This window comes from Hyperolius riggenbachi, chromosome 5, assembly GCF_040937935.1.
Source record: "Hyperolius riggenbachi isolate aHypRig1 chromosome 5, aHypRig1.pri, whole genome shotgun sequence".
NCBI lineage: Eukaryota > Metazoa > Chordata > Amphibia > Anura > Hyperoliidae > Hyperolius > Hyperolius riggenbachi.
Genome location: NC_090650.1, coordinates 335,206,563 through 335,232,259, shown reverse-complemented (window position 1 = coordinate 335,232,259; position 25,697 = coordinate 335,206,563). Strand labels below are relative to the sequence as shown.

Below are 25,697 nucleotides of genomic sequence, written 5' to 3'. Positions count from 1 at the left end.
CAGGGGAGCTCACCGCCCGCCTACTGGCAAGGGATTATGATGGTGCTGCCGTTGAGCAGGCTAGGGAAAGAGCAGGGGGGAGGGACAGATCTACCCTCCTGACCAGGCGGCCTAGACCCGAAAGTAGTGGCTCCCTCACATGTACATTTGACTACACTCCTATGACCAGAAAGCTATCTCAGATCATAAAAAAGAATTGGTCACTCATAACTAGGGACCCCGCACTGCAACGGATCTTTCCTGACCCCCCGAGGGTGGTCTACAGAAGGGGCCCCGACATTGGGGGATGTTCTTGTACGGAGTGAATTCCGCTCCGTCACATCGCCCAACTGGCTGACCATCAGACGCCCCAGGGGAAACCACAAATGTGGCAAATGCAAATATTGCCCACAGATGCTGGAAGGCACGAATTACAGGATGGGAGGGGTACAGTGGGAGGTTAGGGCTTTCATTACCTGCCAGACGGAATATGTCTCTTATGTCATCTTCTGTCCCTGCCACTTTTATTATGTGGGTAAAACAACCCGGCCCCTCAAAGAGAGGGTGGGGGAGCACCTCAAGTCCATCAGGTCGGGGAGGGGGTGCCCTCGTCTAATTGCACACGTTAGGGAGGCCCATGGAGGCAGGTCAAAATGTTTAAAGTTTGCGGGACTCCTGCATGTTGCAAACCCCAGGAGGGGAGGCAATCGAGATCAGGAGTTAACCCGTCGTGAATCCCGTGTGATCCTACGCACAGAAGCAATGGGGCCTTTGGGCCTCAATGATAGGTTGGAACTATCCTGTTTCCTTGATCCTTGAGCTTCTGGGGCTTCTCCTCTTCCCATGGACTTGTGGGTGGACTTGGGAATGCTCCCCCCTTCCTCTAGCCTTAGTGGGTACGGCCCCCGCCCCCCCTTCCCTCCCCTCCTCGACACGCTTCTTTTTTCTCATCGTCATCTTCTCCTTATCTTTCTGCCTTCTCGGGCAATTCATCTCCTCTGTATAATGGGAGACCTCTCTACTTTGTATATCTCTGCATGTACTCCTCTTCATATTCGGTACATCAGTGGACGTCCAGGGTACAGGAGATTTTGCACTGTAGCTCATGGGCATGCCTAGAGCGATGGTGCATATAAGGGGTGGGTGGAGGGACAGGTGCAGAATGAATACGGAGGTCATTGTGGCAGGAGATGCCACCAGAATTCTGGTGGCCATGTTCACTCTCCTTTTTCATGGGGGAGGAGTGGGCCCGGTGGCTGCCATCCTCCCCCTTAGGAGTAGACCACTTCGTTAATGCACTGTCTGGTCCACCATGCCCCAACCCTTTTCCTGGCTCAACCCTAATAGGACGCCGATGGTGGTGTGGGCCTTATACACCTCCCCTTTCTCCTATAATATAAGGTTGCTCCCTAATGCTCTCCTTGGTGTACTGCATGCCAGTGGTTCATGCTTATCTTCCCCTCCCTGTACCTCTTGACACAATACTCTGGGGGATACCCAGCCCTGGCCGAACCAATGGAGGTCGGCCTAGAATAGAAATAGGACAGTGGGTGGGTACAGAGGGTTTCACCGAGAGAGCAGTCCTTAGGCTTCGTTTCTCTCTTTCTCCCTTACTCTCCCCTTACTCTCAGTGTTTTTAAGTAGGGATATGAGATTGGTTTTAATCTATATGTTTAAATAAAGATGTTTCTTAAATGGCAGCAGATGGAGACTGTAACAGTTACGACAATAGGATCTATTTGGGGTGATGTAGATTTTTCTGATAGGTACAGCATATGCACTTTCACATTAGTTTGGAATAAGGATGGTTTTGAGGCATGTTAGCCCATAAATGTATGGTATATACAACTTTTTGGCACATGGTAAATATAGCAAGGCACGTCACTTTGATATTCGCCGGGCAGGCGATCCTCCCCCTTTTCCCTCACAGACTCACCTAATAGGCGGATCCATCACCTCTCACTCCCACAATGTTACGTAACAGGTTCCCTCCCCCCTCTACCCGAACACACTCACTCCCCAACACTGCGGGCCAATGGCGAGCGTGATGGGCGGGGCTTCCAGACTACATCTCGGAAGTCTATACACCGCCGCCATTGCCCTGGGACAAACGCACGTGAACAAGCGCCACACCGGCGCGAAACGGCTGTTGCGCCGTCCTCTCATCCCCTGGTCACCCTCCCGCACCCGTCCTTCACTCAGGTCAGATCGATCCACTGTACATATGTCTTATGCAATGTGACATGTTTCTTGCCTGCTGGCGAAAGAATATGGCGAAATAAATGTGATTTCAGGAAGCTGTGCACGGACTGCCTTGTATGTTCTGTGAATCTGTTGTGTTTCAATTTGTCTGGAAGCACGCCTCCTCACGTACAGCCAACAGTGGAGTGAACAGGGCGGAGTTGGTATCTACAGGTGCATTAGACTTTTCTCCTTCACCAAAAAAAAACCCTTTGCTGAGTGCCAGGCATACCAGCTTCTTTTGTGCATATGTGCCTTTAGTACAGGTTAGCTGGGTATATGTGCACTTAGTATAGGTTAGCTGGGTATATGTGCCTTTAGTGCAGGTTAGCTGGGTATATGTGCCCTTAGTATAGGTTAGCTGGGTATATGTGCCTTTAGTACAGGTTAGCTAGGTATATGTGTCCTTAGTATAGGTTAGCTGGGTATATGTGCCTTTAGTGCAGGTTAGCTGGGTATATGTGCCCTTAGTATAAGTTAGCTGGGTATATGTGCCTTGAGTATAGGGCGGGCATGCTTACCCCCCTCCAGCAGTGGCGTCCTGGTCTTCACCCCCTCAGCCGCGGCTGCCTGGAGGACAGATATGGAATTTGGCTGCTGAGGGAGGCTCCAGTGGGCAGCGGGAGTTGAGGCACAAGTTTTGCTTCCAGCGCCAAGCCCCCAGCCATGACACTGTGTCATGGCAGAGTCGCTCTTGGCCTTTCAGCCGCACCTCTCTCCTCCCCTGATGGGCCGTGCTATCAGTAACCAGCAGCAGACTCTGATAGGACGCGGACAATTTTTTTTCGGTTTAGTGTCTCTTTAAAGGTGGCCATACACTGGTCGATTTGCCATCAGATTCGACCAACAGATAGATCCCTCTCTGATCGAATCTGATCAGAGAGGGATCGTATGGCCACCTTACTGCAAATAGATTGTGAATCGATTTCAGCCTGAAACCGATCACAATCTGTGGAGCTGCCGCTGCTGCCGCCCAACACCCCCCCCCCCCCTCCCCCCCGCGCATACATTACCTGTTCCGGCCGGCGCGAGTCCCCTTGTCCGCTGTCTTCTTCTCCGCTCCGGACCGTTCCTGCAGCTACTGAACTTCCTGTTCAGGGGAAGTTTAAACAGTAGAGGGCGCTCTACTGTTTAAACTTCCTTCCGGGACAGGAAGTTCTGTGTAGCTGCAGGAACAGTCCGGAGCGGAGAAGACAGCCGGGACCAGGGGACTCACGCCGGCCGGAGCAGGTAATGTATACCTGCTGTATTGCGTCGGTCGTCGAGCATTCGAATGCCGCTATTGACACACTCCCGACCCGCCGGCGATCGAGAAAAATCTTCAGCACGGACGGATCAACGGGAATCGACGGGTACGATCAATTTGGACGGAAATCAATCGTTCTGTCAGCGGTGTGCGCGGCGATTTCACAGCCGATTTGATCACTGTGATCGGATCGGCTGTATAACGGCGGGAAAATCGTTAGGTGTATGGGCCCCTTAAGTCTTGGTAGGTTGCAGTGTGGTAAAGAAACAAAAAAATGCCATAGACAACAGCATGGTCTAGTTATCATTCACCTGGTCGGAGGACTTTGCTTTTTCAATGAGACTCGCTGCACTGACAACAGTTTTTTACGATCACAAAACATTAACAGGTAGAGATGCAGGCAAAGCTGCAAAATGAAACAATAGTTTGTAATATTTCATGTTTCTGATTTCCATTTTTTTTTATGTAACAAATGAAATAAAATACAAAATTATGCTTAAAAAGTATTATGATTTCCTTAAGTAAAAATATAAACAATGTTACCATAGCAAAAGTCCAGATACATGCAAATACAGTCCAAGCTAAAAGAAGCCTAAAGGGGCCCATACACTCAGCCGGATTTCGGCCGATCAAAATCGATCGCAAATCAATTGCCGATTCAATCGATTTGCGGCCGATTTCGATCGATTTCGATGGATTTCAATCGATCTGACATGTTGGAAAATGTAGGCTTATCTCTTGAGATTGCGTATCATTTTGCATTGGACCTAATGGAAATCTGATGACAAAAAAATGCCATCAGATCGTTTTTTAATTGATGATCTATCTGCTGCTAATCTAACGGGTGTATGGCTACCTTAAGTTTACAAAGCTCTCCTTCACATTATATGCTATTGTATTACCTTGGTTAAAGGTGTGATTGTCACCTCCCCCTGGTCCATACCATGTAGTGCCACTAGGACAGTTATAGTCAGCAATATCCCAATGCCCATGGACCTCCTGTGCACTGTTTAAATGTGAGACAAAAGGCAATAAATGTATTAGTTCACAAAACATATATAACTATAAAGTACATCTTCTCCTATATTGTCTAATAAATGACAGCAGAAAACTTCCATTTTAGAAAATATGAGTCTATACAACAGGCTGAATAAAAGCTTTTTACTGGTGTATCAGGAAATCTCTACTACTTGGCCTACTTCAAAGTTAGGGCAGATAAGCTGCAAAAGGCATGGCACATAATCACATACTTACTGGTCAGTGGAGTTCATGAGAGGCTCCATCACTGGGTCCGGAGAGCAGGCGAAAAAATACGGTATAAAAACTGTAATAGTCATAGTCGTCACCTGTAACAATCAGAAAAAACATTTGCTGCAGCTGTCATAAATACATCAATCTAAAGGATTTTAATGTGGTACTTGATTTAATCACTACTATAGGTTTAATTTTTATGTAGATGTAGCTGTGTCTCATACAATGTCCATATAAACTACCAATGTGCAGTTTTGCTGCAGATACTGTATGTCCCACTTGACAAAACTCTGCTTCAAATATGAGCAAATAACAATAGCAACCCCTATCATTTTCTAGTTTCAGGTTTTCTTAAAACTACTTTTTAACAAATTAAATGCCAACTATTAATTAACATGTTTATTTTTTTTTTTATAACTAACTAACATGCTCAGCTTTTATGAGGTGGCAAACACTAGTGTGCATATTGGGAATGCTGTAGATGTGATATACTTGGACTTTGCAAAGGTCTTCAACAATGTTCCCCAACAAAGTCTGGTGTTGAGGATGCAAGGACTGGGGAAGAGTCTATGTGCATGGATAGAGCTAATAATGGACAGAAAACAAAGAGTTGTGGTCAATTGATCAGATTCAAACTGGGTCACTTTTAGCAGTGGGGTCCCACAGGGGTCAGTAATGGGTCCAGTGCTCTTCAATATGTTTATTAATGACCTAGTAGATGCAGTAGTGAGCAATGTTGCTATTTTTGCAGATGATACAAAATTGTGCAGAATCATCAATTCTCAAGAGGATAGTGACAAATTGCAACATGATCTGGATGGGATAACTATATGAGCACATAAATGGCAGATGAAATTCAATGTTGAAAAATGTAAGGTCATGCATTCTTGTCGTAACAATGGTCTAGACCATACAAAATAAACGGGATACAGATGGGGACATCAAACTTGGATAAGGACTTAGGAGTACTCATCGACATCAAGTTAAACAGTCTTATTCAAAGCCAAGACGCTGAAGCTAAAGCAAATCAAATTTTGGGATGCATTAAAAGGAAAATAAAAACTCGCTATGCTAGCATAATATTGCCCCCGTTTAACTCTCTAATAAGGCCACATCTGGAATATGACATTTAGTTCTGGGCACCATATTACTGGAAAGATATTGCAGTTTTAGATCAGGTGCAGAGACAGGAATAAAATTGATACGAGGGATGGAAGGTTAGATAAACTGGGCTTATTTAGTCTGGAGAAAAGACACCTTACAGGAGATCTAATAAACATGTATAAATACATCAGAGGGCAATATAATAGCTTGGCGGATGAGCTTTTTGTCCTAAGGCTTTTACAAGGGACTAGGGACATGATCTGCACATAGAGGAAAACATTTTAGCCATTTATTTAGGAAAGGATTCTTTATAGTAAAAGTGATTAAATGTGGAATGTATTGCCACAAGAAGTAGTTATGGCAAATTCTATACCTGTGTTTAAGGGGGGATTAGATGTTTTCCTTGCGTTAAAAGACATCCATGGCTATAATTACTAGGTAATTCCCGATGGTGTTGATCCAGGGATTTTATCTGACTGCCATCTGGAGTTGGGAAGAAATTTTTCCCTTTTGGGGCTAATTGGACCATTCCTTGTAAGGGTTTTTTCGCCTTCCTCTGGATCAACAGGGATATGTGAGGGAGCAGGCTGGTGTTGTACTTTATTCTCTGGTTGATCTCGATGGACGTACAGTATGTATTTTTTCAACCCAAATAAATATGTAACTGGGATGGAAATAGTTTATTTAGGTGTTCCGAAGAACTGCTGAAAATCTTTCCCTGCTTATCTCCTCCTATAATGTTATAAAAGTAATTTCAAATTCTCTATTTCAGCAAGTGATAGCACCAGAGCAGTGAATCTGCTCATTTGCTTTGGGAAGGGTGTAATATCCCTCTCTCTATATCTGTTAAAGTGGACCTGAACTCTTGCACAAGACAGAAGGAAAACATAGAGATACAGTATCCCCTAATCTGTGACTAATCACGACTGTAATTTGATCTCTCAGCTGTGTCAGCTCAGGAATCTTATCTGCCATGGCAGAGCAGCTAATTTGTAAACACAGGATGTTAACAATATGTCTGCTTTCATGAAAGCAGGAAGTAGACGCACTGCAGATTTATTGTAGGATTTGTTTCAACTGTAACAAAGGTATGTTTTTCTTTAAAAGTTATTATGCTGTTCGTATCTTTTAGAGCAGAGAGGAAGTTCTGAGTTCAGGTCCACTTTAATCCTGTGTGTGCAAGTGAGACCTGCAAAAGATACAGACTTCAGCTTACTGCAAATGCTGTTTTTTTTTCCTGAATGAGCTGTCCAGATAAGATTCTGGGCTCCCAGGGATGGCTAAACTGTCTGAGGAGAATGTATTAAAACCTGTGTGCCCTGCTATGCAAAAGGAAAGTTATGTATCCCTAATCTGCTAAATGAGTAAACATTATCTGCTAATTGTGTGTGAAACCTGATACCAAGACAGGATTTCACACTAAAGGTCCGTACACACATCGGACTGGAGGCAACGACGGGTCCGTCGTTGCCTCCCGCTGGGTGGGCGTTCCAATGACAGTCCGGCGGAGGCTCAGGGGGGGGCAATTGACTTTTTAGGTGCTGTTCTTTACCAAATTTAATTTCAAGGTATTTTAACCACTTCAGGATTCTGCGTACGCTTAACTACGCCCCTGAATCCTGAAGTGGTTTCCATGGAAACGGTCGCTCGTATGAGCGGCCGTTCCATGTCAGTTCACGGAGGGTGTCTCCGTGAACACCCTGCGAGCCGCCGATCGCAGCTCGCAGGGTAAATGTAAACACGCGGGGAAGATCTTCCCCGGTGTTTACATATATACGGCGCTGCGCAGCAGCAGCGCCGTAGAGGAGATCGGCGATCCCCGGCCTCTGATTGGCCGGGGATCGCCGGCATCTGATAGGCTAAAGCCTATCCTATCCGGCGCAGGACGGCTTTCCGTCCTGCGCCGCACACAAGGGACGGGAGAGGGAGGGAAGGAGGCAGAGGGAGGACTAGTGCTGCGGAGGGGAGCTTTGAGGAGCCCCCCCGCTAGGCACAGCAGCGCGGCGGCGATCAGACCCCCCCAGCAGGACATCCCCCTAGTGGGGAAAAAAGGGGGGAGGTCTGATCGCCCTGCCTGATTTCTGATCTGTGCTGCGGGCTGAAGAGCCCCCGCAGCACAGATCAGCCAAACCACCCGGTATCCGGAAGTGGTTAAATGAAAGCTGTAGTGTAGCAATAATCAAAATAATCCAATAGAAAAAGAAAGTTTTTTATGGAAAGGGTAACTGTTTATTTTGCAGCAGACATCTCCAAAGTGGGCATGGCTAAAAAGTATTTTCTTTGTAATCCTCCCATGTTTTGTTACCATTGCATCTGCCTTAATATGGTACACCTATTACACGTCCCATTCCACATATCTCGCTTTTAGTTGCTCATTACCTAGTACCCCCTATAGTCTCCCCCTTACAATGTATTCACACTGTATATACCACCCGCTATGCTTATAGTAACCACTATGCTGTGTGTCCCTTATAACGGTCCGTATGCCGTGTGCCCCTTATGCTGATTGTTGTGCTGAGCCCTCTCTGTAGATGTACAACTTTTGTTTCTATCTGAATTTGGGTTTTAAGAGGATATCCTTTTATATTTTAGGTGCATTGCTGAATTCTGTTATCCTGAAAAAAATCATTCCAAATTCTCTAGGCCCTTTTTACACTTACCTAGGATTCCTGCACCACGTTCCTCTCCGTAGCCGCAAGGGGCCACAAAGGCAATGCAAGGCTATAGAGCCTTACACACTTAATGTGGCCCATTGTGATGCACCAGAAATACCTGATCCGCCGCCGAGCCAATGTAGCGTGTTACCTCTGTACTTCCACGTCAGGGGAAGTATTGTAAGTCAATGGGCGACACATACCTTTTAGAAAGGTTGGCAGCCGCGTTGCAGCACACGTGTGGAACGTTAGAATACGAATCCCAGTGACGTACTTCCGGGAGTATGTCTGTGGACAACGGGCACTGAGGGGTGTGCGGGGAAGGGGAAGGGGGAAGGGGCGCTATGCATATGACCCTGTCAGTGCACTCTGCTGCAGGGTCATATGTTTGTGGGTTTGTGCAGTGTGGCGGCAGGTGGGGCATCACACTGCATCACACTGCTACACCAAGTGTTAAACCGGCCTAAAAAGTGAATTTATTTTATTGGGTTTTTAAAAAAATAAGACATTGCTGCAAGGAGCACATAAAGGCTTATAATGGAAAATAATCAGTCACCACTTACCAGCAGGAACAAAGTTTCAAGAAGCTTGCTCATCTGTCTGAGGAGTTTGGAAGATATTGAATTGAAAATCTTCATACGTAGTTTATTGATTCTTACATTTAGAAACACAAACAGGGCACCCAATAACCCACCAAATACTCCAATGATAATAGTAGGAATAAAGGCCAACACACTCATGTCCAATAGGTCCTTCACCTTAACAAAACAAAACAAAAATCATTTTAACTAAGGTCAATAAACAGATCTTACATTAAAACAGATCATAATGTCATTTAATGCCCACCATATTACAATAAGCATTGTGCCATAAAAGCCTTGTAAATTAAAATAAGCTAGCTAGTTTAAAGTTTTTTAATGAAGTTAAAGGGAACCTAAACTGAACTGGGAAAAAGTTTCACTTAACTGGGGCTTCTACAAGCCCCTTGCAGCCACTCTGTGCCATCCTGGATCGATCGTCTGGTCCCCCGCAGTGGCTGAGTTTTGACTTCAGTGACAGAGCCAGTCACCGGCCACTGCGCCTGCGCGTCCTCGATCATGCTTCCATCGCTGGGAGTGTCCTGCGCAGTACCAGGTGGACCAGAGGATTGTTCCAGGACGGCGTGGGCACAGGGTGGCTGCAGAGCGCTGGTAGAGGGCCCAGATAAGTGAAACTCTTTTGTTTCCCAGTTCAGTTTAGGTTCCCTTTAAGGAGTCTTTCTAAGCAACTTTATACATTATGCAAAAATACTTGATGATGGAGTAGGGCCACATTAAATCATTCTCCTCACTGTGCTTGCATCTTTTAACCCATTTGCATATGAATAACCCTCTGGCAGTCAGTTCTGGAACCCCTCAGGGCTGTGTGCTAACCCCATTGCTTTATTTGCTGTACACCAATGACTGCATCTTCACAGATCCATGTGTGTGAAGTTTGCAGATGACACTACAGTAGTTGGTCTCATACAAAATGGGCATGCAGTGGGACAGCTTTCTTTCTGGTGCAGTAGCATCAACTTGGAACGTAATGCTCTTAAGACCATAGAGAAGTCTCCTCCAGCCCCTCCCCTAATAGTAATGGATCTGCACCATCTTCTCAAGTTGAGTCAAATTCCTTGGATCTATAATCTCTAACAACTAAAGTATGAAAGCAACACTGCTGCCATCATCAAGAAAGAAAACACAAGTTCTGATCATTAAATTAAACACATATTTTAGTCCTACTAGGGTTACAATTTCTAGCTCAATACATAGATTTTTTTTTAAATATTAAATAAAACTGACATTTTATATTTAGTAGCTCTCTTAGTAGGACTAAAATATGTGTTTAATTATCAAGATAGCTTAATAGAGTATGTACTACCTATGGCAGCTGAAAAAGTTTGACCTACCCACAGTGAGAAAAGGTGCAGTTTTCAACTGCAATCATCAAATCTATCCTCACATTCACGGCTGGATTTGTACTGTTTACCGACCAAGGTCCACTATCACCAGCTACCCCCGAACTGATAGTATCCAACCCCCCCCCCCCCCTCTTTCCCAACACGGCAGGGATTAGATTGTAGGCTCCTCTAAGGACAGTTAGTAAACTGATGGCAGGGATTACATTATAAACTCCTCTGAGGACACTTAGTGACATGATGGCAGGGATTATATTGTAGGCTTTTTGGCGAGCACACATTCGGTGAGTGACAGGCAGCTCAGAGTTCACTGTAAGTATGCGTTCGCTGCCCCTTTACCTCCTGAGTGCCAGATCCGTTGTTAGTAGCCACCCATTACTACGTGCAAATTCTGTGTAGCAGAATGAATGTTTGCCAGACTTGCTGCCACTACCACCCTGCTGCCCAGAGCCCGCTCTGTGCTTTCCTGGTGCCCTAAGCTATGGCCTATGTGGCTTTGCCTGAAATCCGGCCATGCTCACTTTACCAATAATTGTGTGATTTGGTTTATGCTTTGTACAAAGAAGCAGCACATCATGCGATTAGCAGAAAAAATAAATGGCTGCACTTTACCTTCCCTGCAGGACCTTTACACTAGCAGGAGCAGAAAGAAAGTGGCCAAAATTACCTCTAACCCCTCTCACCCTGCTGAGCCTGCTCAATCCATCTTCCAACTTATGCATTCAGGAGTGAGATACCAGTCAGTTATAATAAAAACTTCCAGGCACAGGAACAGTTTCTTCACTCAGGTGGTAGCTAGTGTTGGGCGAACAGTGTTCGCCACTGTTCGGGTTCTGCAGAACATCACCCTGTTCGGGTGATGTTCGCGTTCGGCCGAACACCTGGTGGTGTTCGGCCAAACTGTTCGGGTTCGCCCGAACGGCTCATTGCCTGGCCGAACAGGGCCCCTGTTCGGCACGAACAGGGCCCTGTTCGCCCGAATACTGGCCCCCTATGGGGTCGCAGGCATAAGGGGGGAGCATGCCCCGATCGCGGGGGGGGTCGGAAATTCCCCCCACCCCCTCCGCTAGCGCTCCCCCCTCTGCCCGCTTCCCCATTCAAAAGTTAGGAAGTGAAACTGTACCTGTGCGGCCGGTAGTGGGTGACTGGCAGTGGGCGGCACTATGGAGAGACTGAGGAGGAGGAGGAGTCCGGAGAGTGACGCGTTGAGGGAGGCCGGGCAGTGGGCGGATCAGCAGTAGTACGGTACTACTGCTGATCCGCCCGCTGCCCGGCCTCCCTCAACGCGTCACTCTCCGGACTCCTCCTCCTCCTCAGTCTCTCCATAGTGCCGCCCACTGCCAGTCACCCACTACCGGCCGCACAGGTACAGTTTCACTTCCTAACTTTTGAATGGGGAAGCGGGCAGAGGGGGGAGCGCTAGCGGAGGGGGTGGGGGGAATTTCCGACCCCCCCCCGTGATCGGGGCATGCTCCCCCCTTATGCCTGCGACCCCATAGGGCCCCCAAAAGCGGGATGTTCGGGGAGTTCGGGGTTCGGCCCGAACATGCCGAACATTGCGGCCATGTTCGGCGAACTTTCCCGAACCCGAACATCCAGGTGTTCGCCCAACACTAGTGGTAGCCCTGCTTAACGCAGAACCACACGAATCAATCCAGCACAAACAACAATTCTGAAAGTGCTAGGACTTGAAAGCATTAAAGGGGTTCTGTGGATATTTTTAAAAACAAAAACTGACACTTAACTGGGGCGTCTACCAGCCCCCTGCAGTTGTCCTGTCCCGTGCCGTCCTCTATGGTCTCTTTGGGAGCTTACTGCGCAGGCGCAGTACAATAAAACGTCGTACTGCAGTAAGCTCCCAGAGATGCGAGTGGGAGCAAGGATGCACACAGCCGCACAGGCACAGTTGCATTCATCTTGTTAGATGAATAATTAGATGGTAACCGGCAGCAGGGAACGGAGGATCGTAAAGGACGGCGTGGGACAGGACAGCTGCCGGAGTCGGTAGAATCCCCAGGTAAGTGTCAGTTTTTGTTTTAAAAAATATCCACAGAACCCCTTTAAAGCACAGAACTGTAACTAGAAAATTAATTATATCATCCTGTTTTCAACTATTTTTACTCCTATACTGTCATTGACTTGTAATAGCTATACTGTCCGTCCTTGCATCATTTTACACTATTATTATAGAACGTTATTGCACCACCCTTAAAGTGAACTTGTGTCCTAATCTTGTGAGGTAAAGCAAACCTGTGAAAACAGGAAAATAGGAAACTTCCCCGAGTACTTCCGAAGGTGGGCACATCTATACTGTGAATGCTGGGAGCTTGGACTTGCCCGTGTGCAGTATAACATTTGTCTTAGGAAATATTCAGGGATCCAACCAAGATGGTCAAAGAACTCCCCCGGGGTCCAGCACTGGATCAACAGCATGGAGAAAGGACTGGGAAGGCTCTATGGGAATCACTGTAGGTGAGTATCCCACTAATTTGTTTGTGTCGCTTCAGTAACGAATCTTATAACCAACAACTGACCTTTACTAATTTCATTAGCAGCTAAGAGCAGCACTAATTATTACTTGGCCTTTATTCAGGCATATATTTGTTTAATGGTGGAAAGAGCTCTGGAAGTGTGCTTGAGCGTGTGCATATCCTGACTACATATTGCCTATAACATACTGGGAAGTTTATACCAACGGGTGCCACAGGGAGCTCCACCAACAATCTGTTCTTCTATTGCTTTTCAACAGAAGACGCTGGATTTGTGTCATTATTCTTTATCGAGCAAATTTTTTAGACAAAAAGGTACATACCCAAAATAAGATTCTCTGATCTGCTTCAAAAAATCCAAAATAGCCGCTGTATACAAATCCTCCAAATGAAGCTGAGAACAATTCAGTAGTGAGGGATGCAATTAAACAGCAGAAAAATATCTGGCAGGCTAAGTTCAGGTCCCAGAAGGATGCCACTTCCTCCAGGGCAAAGAGAAGTCCACCAACTGGAGCTCGAAACACGGAGGCAATCCCGGCCGCTGCTCCCGCCGTAATGAACTTCCTCCTGCAGAGCATAAGAATCAATCATTTCACTGCATGGTTCTTTTTTTGTTGTAACTCAAAGTTTTATTGGAGTTTGTTTTTTTGTTTTGTTTTTCTTTATTTTTTTAGTTTCTTACATCCAAAACAACATTTGCCAATGAATACAAGGAAACAGCAAACAAAAAATATACAACAGTTCTTTGCAGCATCAAAGAAGATACAATAAGAGAGCAAAAAGGTCATCGTTTAGGTAAAACTAAATAACTACACTCCCAAGCCTGCAGGGTGCATACTGAAGTTTAATCAACCGAGTGCACTTTATATAGATCAAATAATACCCAAGTTCTATAGAGCTGAAGCGAAAAAAAAAAGAAAAAGAAAAAGGGGGCAAAAAGCAAGAAAACAAAAAACAAAACATATAAAAACAACCGATAACAGTAAATTTAATGCATTATATATTCTTCTCACCTTGCTAGAAGCCCTGCCCCCCTGGTGCACTGCATGTTTCTATACACTAAAAGATTGGTAGCTAATGGTTTACTTTCATTTGTTTCTTAGCTCACATTAGAGGTGAGCAAAAGGAAGCCATTCCCGTTCAATTTTCAGTAAAAAAAAATAAGCAATTTTCATGGAAATTAGGTCTTGCAAGAAACAAACTCAATGTGAAAAGTGAAGCCCTGTGAGGAGCTGTTGATTGCTTACAGAGGTCTACAATGTTCCCCTCTTAGCTGAGTAAGAAGCTGAACTTGTCCTTGTTCACTCTGGATGCACCCTAAGAATCGGAAGCCATTAAAATAAAATAATAACCAAACATACACTATGGATCACTTTTCACTCTAGTAGCTTTGGCCAGTTGGCACTGGGAGCACCAAGTTTTTCTATATTTTTTAGCCTAATAGAACTAGGCCTCCAATACTGTGAAACCTTAACGCAGTGATCAAATTTATTGTGACTATAATCATTCTTTAGGTAACCATACAAGCAGAGATCTTATTGCAATTGATCAGAAACAGTTAGGTCTCTGCTCCAAGGAACAAGACACTGCATCAGCTGTCACCAAGCCTGCAGATCACGCAAAACAACTGTCATTTGTGTGCCATCCTGACCACCCTCCCACCTGGGACTATCAGCAAAAAAAAAAAAAAAGCTTTCTAATTGTAGGTTGGTGCAGCCTCTTTTTTTATTGAATTGTTGATGAACAAGACCTTCAATAGCGAAGAAAAATGAATAGCTACGTTTGTGGTGATTTACTTTAGTGACACTTTGCACATTTGTCAATAATATCCAGGACTATTCTGTCAAAACCAATATCATGCAAATAACAGAACACATCTCAACCTCAGGGCTTCTCCCGGTCTAGTCTCCTGGTCCAACGCTACTGCGTCCTCACTCAGTGACTGGACAGCAGGGAAGAGTTTTCACCCATCAGCCACAGGGCATACATGTAAAAAAAGCACCTGGTAAAAAGAGCACCGGAGATAGCCGCTAGTAGAATATTAGTAAAACTACCGCTATTGTATCACTTAAAGGAGTACTATCGATTGAAACGGCTTTTTTTTTTAATACTCTATATTAGTGTACACATTACCACTAGTGCTAGGGGCACTTTATTTATTCACCCAGGTCTCTCTCTCACTATCCCTGCTTAAAAATTCATTTCTCACACAGCTCATAGCAGTTTGGGTCACCCTGAGCTGCTTGGTTACTCTGTCACACAGCTCACAAATATATTTCACTGTGTCACTCACAGCATGCAGCAGACATGAGGAGAAATAGGCTGATCTGAGGTGGTAACAGGTAACTAAATGAGCTGGAATATTGCTGGAATATAACTAGCTATTGTGTTTACACTACGACTGCTTGCCTGGCTGTCTGCTTGAGGTGATACACTCCAGGCTGCATCCACTTTACAAGCTGCTGAGAGGGGAAGATCACTGTTTACAATTAGCATTATTAGTATCTTTATCAGTCAAGAGAAGCAAAGATAATAAACACACATTGCTAAAATCTTTAACCCCTTATCACCATATCAACAAGATTCTTGCAGCAAGGTGATAATTAAACTATAAACTGAGGAGTTGATAGCAACTCCCCTGTGCAGACATGGTCTAGCCCTCTGGGAGCAGTCAGTATTAGATACATTTTGTATCCAACACTGACGCCAAAACTGACGGAGGATTTTACAACTGAGAGGAACAGCTGTGTGAGGAATCAAATTGCTCCTAGTACTTGCCCTAATGTGTGCTACAACATACAGCATTTAAAAATAAATGCATACATCGATAGTATTCCTTTAATTATGATTTCTTTACCAATATTTTACTATGACCTAACCCTACTTTCACACAGAACCCTCCCTCTACCAATGCCTAACCCTTACCACACTTAACCACCCCCCTCCCCCACCCCCTAGTGGTGCCTAACCATTAACCTCCCTTTTGTATTGAGATTTATTGCTATTATATGAATTTCCCTATGATTTTCATATTGAGACTTCCACTTTATGATTTTTGTATCGAGACTTCCTATTGCCGTTATATGAATTTCCCTATGATTTTCGTATTTAAACTTCCACTATGTGAGACTTCCTATTGTAGTTATTTTGTAAAAATAAATATTGTGCGCCCTGATAATACTAATAATAACTGTAACGATCGGTGTAACACAGAGAGGGTCTGATTACCGGTGATCTGCAGTTTCACCGAGAATGCAGATATATTCCCGATTATTGATGATCTGCAGTATCACCGATAATCAGATATATCACTAACCTCTGGACACCTGAGACAAGAGAGTGTTAGATGTGACAGTAATACTTTGAGGACTGTACCTCAGAAGTAGGTACAGAAGCAGTAAGGAATACTGCACAGAAGTACGTTCCTTCCGTTAGCCTAGACTCTCCCGAGGGAGGAGCTAGGCTGAGAGTAGGAAGGACAGAGTGTGAGTGACACCATAGAGGGTGTCACTAACAGGTCTGGGAACTGCCTCTAACAGTAAGGCCAGTTCTCGAGGTCGGGCAAGCCAGGTCGTTAACACACAGACAGATAAGGTACAGATTCAGGAGACAGACACGTAATCCAATGGACAGGCAGAGTTTGGCAACGGAGTATCAGAATAGCAAGGTACAGAATCAGGAGGCAGATACAGAGTCCAGGAACGAGCAGAGTTTGGCAACAGGATATCAGAATAGCAAGATACAGAATCAGAGATCAGAGGAATGGTCAGGCAGGCAGAAGGTCATAACAAATAATACAATACAATATTCCTAAGCTAAGGTGTGAGCTCCGTGATCATCAACACCTTTGGAAACTGATCTAGAACACAGATACTGACAAGGTCTGAGTGCTACCACGTAGTGATCGCAACGGCAGACAACCAGAGAATGACCAGCACCCAGTATATATACTATAGCACTCTCCAGCGCCACCCCTAAGTGCTGGACCAATGAGAACTGGTGAAAATGTCAGCTGACCAGCTTGGTCAGCTGACTCTCCTCTGGCTGTCATATAAGCTCTGCTCCTCAGCGCGCGCGTCCTTCTGAACCTGTGTGGACTATCAGTCCCAGCCACACCAGACATGTTTTGCAATGTATCTGCTGACTCGGGCGCGGGACCCGCCGCGCTGCTCTCCAAGCAAGCGGCGGCCTCCCCGCGTCCAACCACACTGTCATTAACATTGTCATGCGCGCAATCTGCCGCATCCAACGCGGACTCCACCGCTCTGCCCATGCGGCATGCGGCGGTTTCTCCGCGTTGTGCCGCCATGTTGGACGCGGAAACAGCCGCCTCACTCTGAGTACTTGCGGCGGCTTTTCCGCGTTTCCTCACAATAACATTGCACTTTATATGAGGCCCTTATTCACCGCTTGCCGTATGCGCTTTTTTCGGCCTCATGACCCACAAACATTTGCTAACGGTGCCCCTCAACTCCACTATACTCCATCTGTATTTTATTGGAGCTTGCATGTTACATTTGCTCAGTAGTCATCTATTTTTGATGTCTTTTTTTTTTCATTTAAATCTCTCCAGTTTTTCATTGAAACTATTCACATGGTTATTATTGAGTAATATTTTTTTTTAACATTACAAGACCATGCATTTCATATCAAACCCTTGTATACCCAGACTCTCCCTTTCCCAACATCACCCTCCCCACCTTTGCCCGGCAGATAATATGGATATATAGCTTACTTATCGGCTGAATTCCGAAACCTTGTGAAGAATGGAAGATTTATCCGCAGAGTCTCAGACTTAAACTGGCTCAAACCATATCCCACCACGGACCTGAAATAATAAATGCATTGTCCAGTAAGAATCATTGCCACAGTTACTACTAGTGTTCACTGCTATATTATATTAATAAACTACCTCCCGGGCAAACGCAGATTTGATAATATTTTGTGCTACTGTTTGATTTATCACAGGACTTAAAAATGGATCGTGATGAAAAGAAATTGCCATATAAACAGAAGGAAATAGAAATATTACACAAATAAAACTGTTCCAGCCTATACATTTGGCTCTAAGAGCAAAACTACAGTTTTACTAAGGGTTTATGAAGCAAAATGTTTAGAGGGGAAATGCTACTGGAATGAGCCACTCTAGGAATTTTATCCGGCAGATGCATATCATTCTATCCAATATAACAATCTGCGTCTATGCATTTCATAAATATGTTCAGGTACTATGAGTCTCATGTATAAGACTTATAGTATATAAAAATAGAAAGAAAACAGTTCTTACAGCTCATTGTGAACTATGAAATTGTTAACTTTTGTCAGGGTCCTTCCTTCCCTTGTGTATTCTACATGATTGTGCGCTCCTTTCCTATGACCGCCTCGTACTTGTGAACCTACCTAGCCAGCCCAAAATTGCATGATCATTTATCTTGTACCCGGTTTGGCTTGTATAGCTCTGTCCTATGTGGTATACCCTTGTTATGTCTGTCATGTATTTATTGTCCAGCGCTGCATAATATGTTGGCGCTTTTTAAATTGAATAAATAATAATATTACAACTGAAAATGAAAGACATCATTTAATTGGTTGTTATATGCAAAAAGACCATTCTTTCTTTAGAACACTTCACAGATGCCGCACCATGTTTACATAACGTATGAAATGCCACCACGTTATACATTTTAACTCTTGTTGCTTTTAAATGTACCCCCTTAGTGGATTTCTGATTAATTTTCCCAACGTTTATCTCATGTGCCAATTAATGTGAGAATAACACGCATGGCTAATTATGTGATAGGCAGCCATTTTCACAGCCTTTTGCACCTTTTATAGGCCGATTGTTGTAAAATCTTATTAACATGTGGATTTAATTCTACATGGTTTTTTTTTTTTTTCTTCTGGACCTTCATCTACATTTACTGGCTTGACTGAAGACTCTTGCTTAATTGGAGTGAAGCACCTCACGTTGCTTTTCTCCCAACCTGCTTAGAGTCTTCTTCCATCTTGCTTGAAGAATCTTGTCATCTTGATTGAAGCTGGCATCCTTAGGTCTTTTTCCAGCTTGCTTGCTGCCATTGTCTACCTGGATCTCAGAAACACAGCATACAGTATCTGCTTACTTCAAGGTCTTGCACTCAACTGTAATATTCCCATCATGTATATAAATATGTGCGTGTCATACTGAATTACATCAGCTGAGTGCTAAAGCTCAAAGTCAGCAGAGAGTGAACAACATTGGTATCCATCAAGCTGACAAGATCCCTTTGTCAAGGTGGAAGAAGACTTCAAGCAGATCCACAGAAGTGCCATTGTAATCAAGATTCTTCAGTCAAATCCTCAGAAGAAGAAACCTAAAACCGTCAATCAATATAATGGACAAATAAAGTATAATATTCAGGGCCTGATTTACTAACATGTCAAGGATTCTACTGAGAATGGGTCAAACAAAGTAAACGATCCGTGTTTCAACAAATGTAAAGGCAGACAACTTGTGATTGCTGCATGACTTACTTTAAAACTTCTGCCATAGCAATGCACACATGCAAATCTTTACTCATAAACACACTTAAGAGTGAATTTGTTTGAAAGGCAATTTAGCTACCAGTATGCTACTTAGCTGCATAATGAAATATGGGAATACCATAAATTCCCTAGATTTTAATATTAAAAGGTCAGCATGCAAACCATTTGGCCAACAGGCTGCCCAAATTTTCAAATTTTCAAATTGCAAACAGTCCTTCCCTAGTGTACAGAAGCCACTTTACGAATTAGTCCATTAGAAGACATTCTACATAATCCATATTATAACTTTCTCTTACCCTACAAGAACCATTGGTGCTTCAGGCCCACAGAAGAGTCCTCCTGAAACTGACAACGCACATGAAAGGAACGTTCCAATGAAAGTTTGTATATTAAAGATGTTCCTCATCGATGCCCCATTTAAATAAGCAATAACTTCAGGAAGCCCACTGGCTGATCCAGAAGGACAGAAAAACTGAAAACAATAGAAACAATACATTTTCAATAGATATAAGCTACTAATATGATTCATTTTAATACTAATTGTCACGGACGGTTGCGGGGACGCAGGCGCGTCCTGGACGACCGTGAAGAAAAAGCAATCGCACTCGATTCCCTGCATCGATTGCGCTTCAAAACGGTACAATCCGGGTTGAGTGTGTAGGGGCAGCTGCAGTCTTTTCTCAGCAGAGAGAGAGCCCCAGCCTAAATGCTGGTTGGCCCTTTTGATATGCTAATGAGCCTGGGCCCAGAGAGTCCCTGGCTTCAAGCTGTGCTGATGGCCCATCCATCAGGTATAAGGTGACAAACACCATGACAGAACCAATTTAGAGTGAGGAAACTCAGACACTCCGACTCCTTTTCCCAGCAGGGAGCCGACATGTGGCTTGCTGCTGCCAACTTCAAAGAACCTTTGCCTGGGAATGACCTGGTATAAATCCCAGGGGTCTCTCATATTCCATAAACTGCTATATGTATCATATTTTCTGTGTTGCCAGGCTGGCAGACCCTCCAAACTAACAGAGCAGGTAGGGCCCTGCCTGGCGTTGGTTCTGAGAACATTTCAGAACCTTCTGAGGTAAAGACTGCCCGTTAGGCAGTTTAACAGTGCCCTAATGGTACCACAGGGGTCCCACCCCTCATGTTTGGTATCAGACTGCTGGGTACATCGAGGCAGACCTGAAAATATTAGTAAATCTGCCCTGACCTGTACGGTTCTGTGAGAGAGAGCCCATATATGGTTAAGGCATGATTTCTGGTCTCCAGGACAAGGGCAGGACTCATCTCATGTTCTAAGGGGGTGTGTGGGCCCGCCCTCACTCCCTCCTACTGAAGCAGGGGCATAAGAATGGCTGAGGACCCAAACTCAGGGTCCTCCTAGATCTAGGTCCTCCACACTGAACCATCTTGCACTCATCAGATGCCAGCTTGAGGATATGCTGGCATCCACCTGGTCTGAACTCTGAACTCTGGACTTTGAAACCAAGGACTTTATGATTCTTCCCACAATAAGGACATCTTTCCAGGAACTAAGTATTTTTCTCCCTTCTTTTATTTTTCATACTGGCTATTACTGTTTTAATAATTGTTGATTTTCATAATTGCCTGTATATATTAATTATTTATATTGCGTGAATAAACGACTTTCCCCAAGTCATTCACTGTTTCGCTACCCTGCTTATCAGCACACACAGAAATGATCCCGGGTCTCTGAAGATACGCTACTGTTTGTTTGTTGTTGGCTAGACAGAATATCGTGTGTTTAACCGTTTTATTCGCAAGATTAGTCAGTCAGTTAGTGGGCCCCACGGTCCCATAGTAACCGCGGTGGTGGCAGTTTACTCTGAACCAGTAGGTGACGTGGTAATCACCCGTATCTCACAGGCGCCCTCCTGGTTTGTCCGCGGCCAATTCTTAACGGTTCCTGCGCATTGACGGCGACTAGAGTTTGCACGATCTGTGCGCTGGCATCGTTTAGAAGGCTAAGTGCGGTCAGCCACTAGGTCTCCTGTGACAGTGTTAGGCAGCGGTTGGGATCTGTGTTGTGCTGAAAGTATCTGCGATAGCGCTAGCGCTATCGAGAAACGAACTAATTCGTTGGTGTAGCTGGAAGGCAATATATTTTTTATATATACAGAGAGACTGTGTAGCCAGTACCCCTTCCCCAAAGTTTTATTTTATTTGGCATGGAAATGTCCGGGAACTACCAGAACATGTGCCTAGCAGACCTGGAAAATCTTTGCGAAGAGAGGGGCATTGGCATCCTCCGCAAGACAAAACGGGACCTGATAGCAGACTTGTCCAGATGGGATGCCCAGCAACTGCGGGAGCCGGGAGTGTCCGCTGAGGTGGATACCAGCCCATCTGACAATCAAGGGGAACCAGAGGCTGAAGATCTTAGGCGTACAGAGGTTGAGCATCCTGCGGGCCCTGTTGCAACAGTTACGCCAGAGACTGTCAGTATGGACCCCAATCCCAGAGTTTCTGACATTACTCGCCCGGAACTGGCCAGTACTGGACTGTCCATGGGTGCTGACCCGGTAATGCAGCAGGCATTACAAAAGCTGATGGAGACTGACCTGGAAAAGTACATGCAGTACATGGAAGCACGAGAGGAACGGGAGCGCCAATCTGCAGAACGCAAAGCTGCTGCTGCTGCTGCTGAACGCCACGCGGAGAGGGATGCCGCAGAGGCGCGGGAGAGACGACAGCATGAGCTCAACATGGCAAAGGTGCAACAGGCCAGCCGGAGTTCACCGCCCAGCCTCCCTGCTGAAGGAGCTGCAGCACCCGCAAGTGCAAAATTTAAATTTGCTAATATTGAAAAAGACACTGACATTGACTTGTTTTTGCGGTCTTTTGAAAAAGCATGCCGTCAGTATCGTCTGTCCCAAGACCAGTGGGCCAGACATCTGACACCGTTGCTGCGCTACAAAGCGCTTGATGCTTTCGCAGAATTGCCTGCGGAAAAGGATAATGATTATGCTGCTATAAAAGACGCTATCATTACTAAGTACCAGCTGACGCCAGAAGCCTATCGGAAAAAGTTTAGGGCCTGGCAGAAAAAGCCTTCTGATTCGTACCGAGATGTGGCCAGCAGCTTGCTCACCACACTCCGGCAGTGGACTCTAGGCCTCACCAAAGGGTCTTATGATGTCCTGGAGGACTTGATAGTCCTGGAACAATTTCTGAACATTTGCCCTGCTGATGTACGACAGTTTGTGTTAGAACGCAGGCCGGCTTCAGCCACTGTCGCTGCAGACCTTGCTGAGACTTTTGCAACTACCCGGGTGGCTGATACACGCAGAACTGTCCCATCCAGCTGGAGAGGAGGTCAGCCCAATACCTCGGCAGACCCTCCTGCCCCTGTGAGCCGTCCGCCACAGAGGCCACCCAGCGCAGCTGCTGCACCCAGGCCTGCAGCGCCTGGAGAGGTCACCTGTCACTACTGCCGCCAGCCCGGACACATGAAATTCGACTGTCCGGAGCGGAGACAGACACCACCAGCACCTGGATCATCTGCATCACCTGCACCTCACCCACAGCAGAGGCAACCCGCCAGCGAACCACAGCCTGGATCATCCGATTTTGTCCTGTTTGCCCGCGGAAAGGAAATCCGCGACCGAACCGACCAGCAGCAACTTGTTAGAGTGAACGGCAAAGTTGTCACCGGATTTCGAGACACCGGAGCTGACATCACGTTAGTTCACTCACATCTTGTGCCAAAGGAGAGCATCAGCTCCAGCCGATCCCTTGCCCTTACTGGAGTAGAGGGCACCCTTTTCCACATAGCCCACGCCAGAGTGAAGCTGGATTGGGGAGTGGGAGGGGTCCACGAAAGGGTTGTTGGGGTTATGAAGGATCTCCCAGTCCCTGTGTTGCTAGGGACTGATTTGGGCAAGCTTGTGTCCTACTATGAACCTGCCACGACCGCCTTGTCGCTCACGGAAGGAGACGGACTCTCCACCCACCACCAGGTACTTTATACACTTGGGGGAGCACCAGGGGGAGGTGGGTTGAATGTGCCCAGTTCAAGGGTACCAGGTTCAATAGTGCCTGCTTCAAAGGCACCTGAGTTTGATGTACAGACTGTCTGTTGTGATGATGCTGTAACTGTACCTGAGTTTACTGTACAACCTATCTGTAATGAAAAAATGTCTATACCTGTCAATATCATTACTGCATGCAATGATGATTTGAGTACTGTCCGTCTGTGCCATTCTGACAGTGTACCGGTGCTAGCAGTACCGCGCAGCTGCACTGCTCAGAACCTGGGCTCAGAACAGGTGGAGGGGGTTCCGGCCTCCTCCCCCTCCTCTGACCGCAGGGATGAGACCTTTCAGCCGCTGGCCTCGTGTGACATGAGCCAGTTGGCTGAAACTGACAGCGCCGTATTCTCAGCTGCACTACAAAGTGACCCAAGCCTGGAGGTGCTCAGGCAGCAAGCCGCTGAGCCCCTCGCAGACGGGGCCGCTTTCAAGGTGTACTGGGAAGGTGGGAGACTGTACAGTGAGTCTGTACAGCCCCCTACAGGTAGATCCCACGCGAATACCAAGTGGCTTGTGGTCCCGAGTGCGTTCAGGGGACATGTGCTGAAATCCGCACATGGTAATCCTCTGACAGGGCACTCGGGTGTCCGCAAGACACTCGCCGGTATTCGGAACCAGTTTTATTGGCCCCGGATGAACAGGGATGTAGCAAACTACTGCAGGGCATGTGCCGTCTGTCAGGAGCTGGGAAGGTCCAGGGATTCCCGCGGGGTTCCCTTAGGTCCACAGCCACTCAGCAGGGGAACCCTGCGTGGGCTGGCTGTTGACCTAACCAACCCACTGCCCGTTGTCAGCAGTCCCGGCAGGCACCACGTCCGACTGCAGTGGCGCAAACGCCCTGTCCAGAACGGTCCGTGTTGGGTCAACCCTGAGGGTAGCAGACCGCGACCGGTCCAGGGGAACCGAGCCACAGGCTCCAATAGGTTTTCCCGCCGTACCGGCAACTCGAGGCCCGTCAGCCAGGTTAGCGGCGCCGCCACACATCTTGCGGATGAGTGGCTAAGCCACGGACAAGGGGGAGGGCTGTCACGGACGGTTGCGGGGACGCAGGCGCGTCCTGGACGACCGTGAAGAAAAAGCAATCGCACTCGATTCCCTGCATCGATTGCGCTTCAAAACGGTACAATCCGGGTTGAGTGTGTAGGGGCAGCTGCAGTCTTTTCTCAGCAGAGAGAGAGCCCCAGCCTAAATGCTGGTTGGCCCTTTTGATATGCTAATGAGCCTGGGCCCAGAGAGTCCCTGGCTTCAAGCTGTGCTGATGGCCCATCCATCAGGTATAAGGTGACAAACACCATGACAGAACCAATTTAGAGTGAGGAAACTCAGACACTCCGACTCCTTTTCCCAGCAGGGAGCCGACATGTGGCTTGCTGCTGCCAACTTCAAAGAACCTTTGCCTGGGAATGACCTGGTATAAATCCCAGGGGTCTCTCATATTCCATAAACTGCTATATGTATCATATTTTCTGTGTTGCCAGGCTGGCAGACCCTCCAAACTAACAGAGCAGGTAGGGCCCTGCCTGGCGTTGGTTCTGAGAACATTTCAGAACCTTCTGAGGTAAAGACTGCCCGTTAGGCAGTTCAACAGTGCCCTAATGGTACCACAGGGGTCCCACCCCTCATGTTTGGTATCAGACTGCTGGGTACATCGAGGCAGACCTGAAAATATTAGTAAATCTGCCCTGACCTGTACGGTTCTGTGAGATAGAGCCCATATATGGTTAAGGCATGATTTCTGGTCTCCAGGACAAGGGCAGGACTCATCTCATGTTCTAAGGGGGTGTGTGGGCCCGCCCTCACTCCCTCCTACTGAAGCAGGGGCATAAGAATGGCTGAGGACCCAAACTCAGGGTCCTCCTAGATCTAGGTCCTCCACACTGAACCATCTTGCACTCATCAGATGCCAGCTTGAGGATATGCTGGCATCCACCTGGTCTGAACTCTGAACTCTGGACTTTGAAACCAAGGACTTTATGATTCTTCCCACAATAAGGACATCTTTCCAGGAACTAAGTATTTTTCTCCCTTCTTTTATTTTTCATACTGGCTATTACTGTTTTAATAATTGTTGATTTTCATAATTGCCTGTATATATTAATTATTTATATTGCGTGAATAAACGACTTTCCCCAAGTCATTCACTGTTTCGCTACCCTGCTTATCAGCACACACAGAAATGATCCCGGGTCTCTGAAGATACGCTACTGTTTGTTTGTTGTTGGC

At 46.1% G+C, this 25,697-nt stretch overlaps 1 protein-coding gene across 3 annotated transcripts in view; it reads right to left on the bottom strand.

Moving 5' to 3' along the window:
* The window catches only part of LOC137517724 (chloride channel protein C-like), a 187,748-nt gene that overhangs the window by 110,981 nt on the left and 51,070 nt on the right, over nt 1-25,697 (bottom strand). For all 3 annotated transcript variants that reach the window (XM_068234745.1, XM_068234747.1, XM_068234746.1), the window contains exons 8-13: nt 19,725-19,900; nt 17,639-17,731; nt 13,227-13,470; nt 9,039-9,233; nt 4,721-4,812; nt 4,369-4,472 (exon numbers count right to left, since the gene is read on the bottom strand). In XM_068234745.1, the coding sequence (XP_068090846.1) occupies nt 4,369-4,472; nt 4,721-4,812; nt 9,039-9,233; nt 13,227-13,470; nt 17,639-17,731; nt 19,725-19,900 (904 nt within the window). The remainder of the gene's footprint in view (nt 1-4,368; nt 4,473-4,720; nt 4,813-9,038; nt 9,234-13,226; nt 13,471-17,638; nt 17,732-19,724; nt 19,901-25,697) is intronic.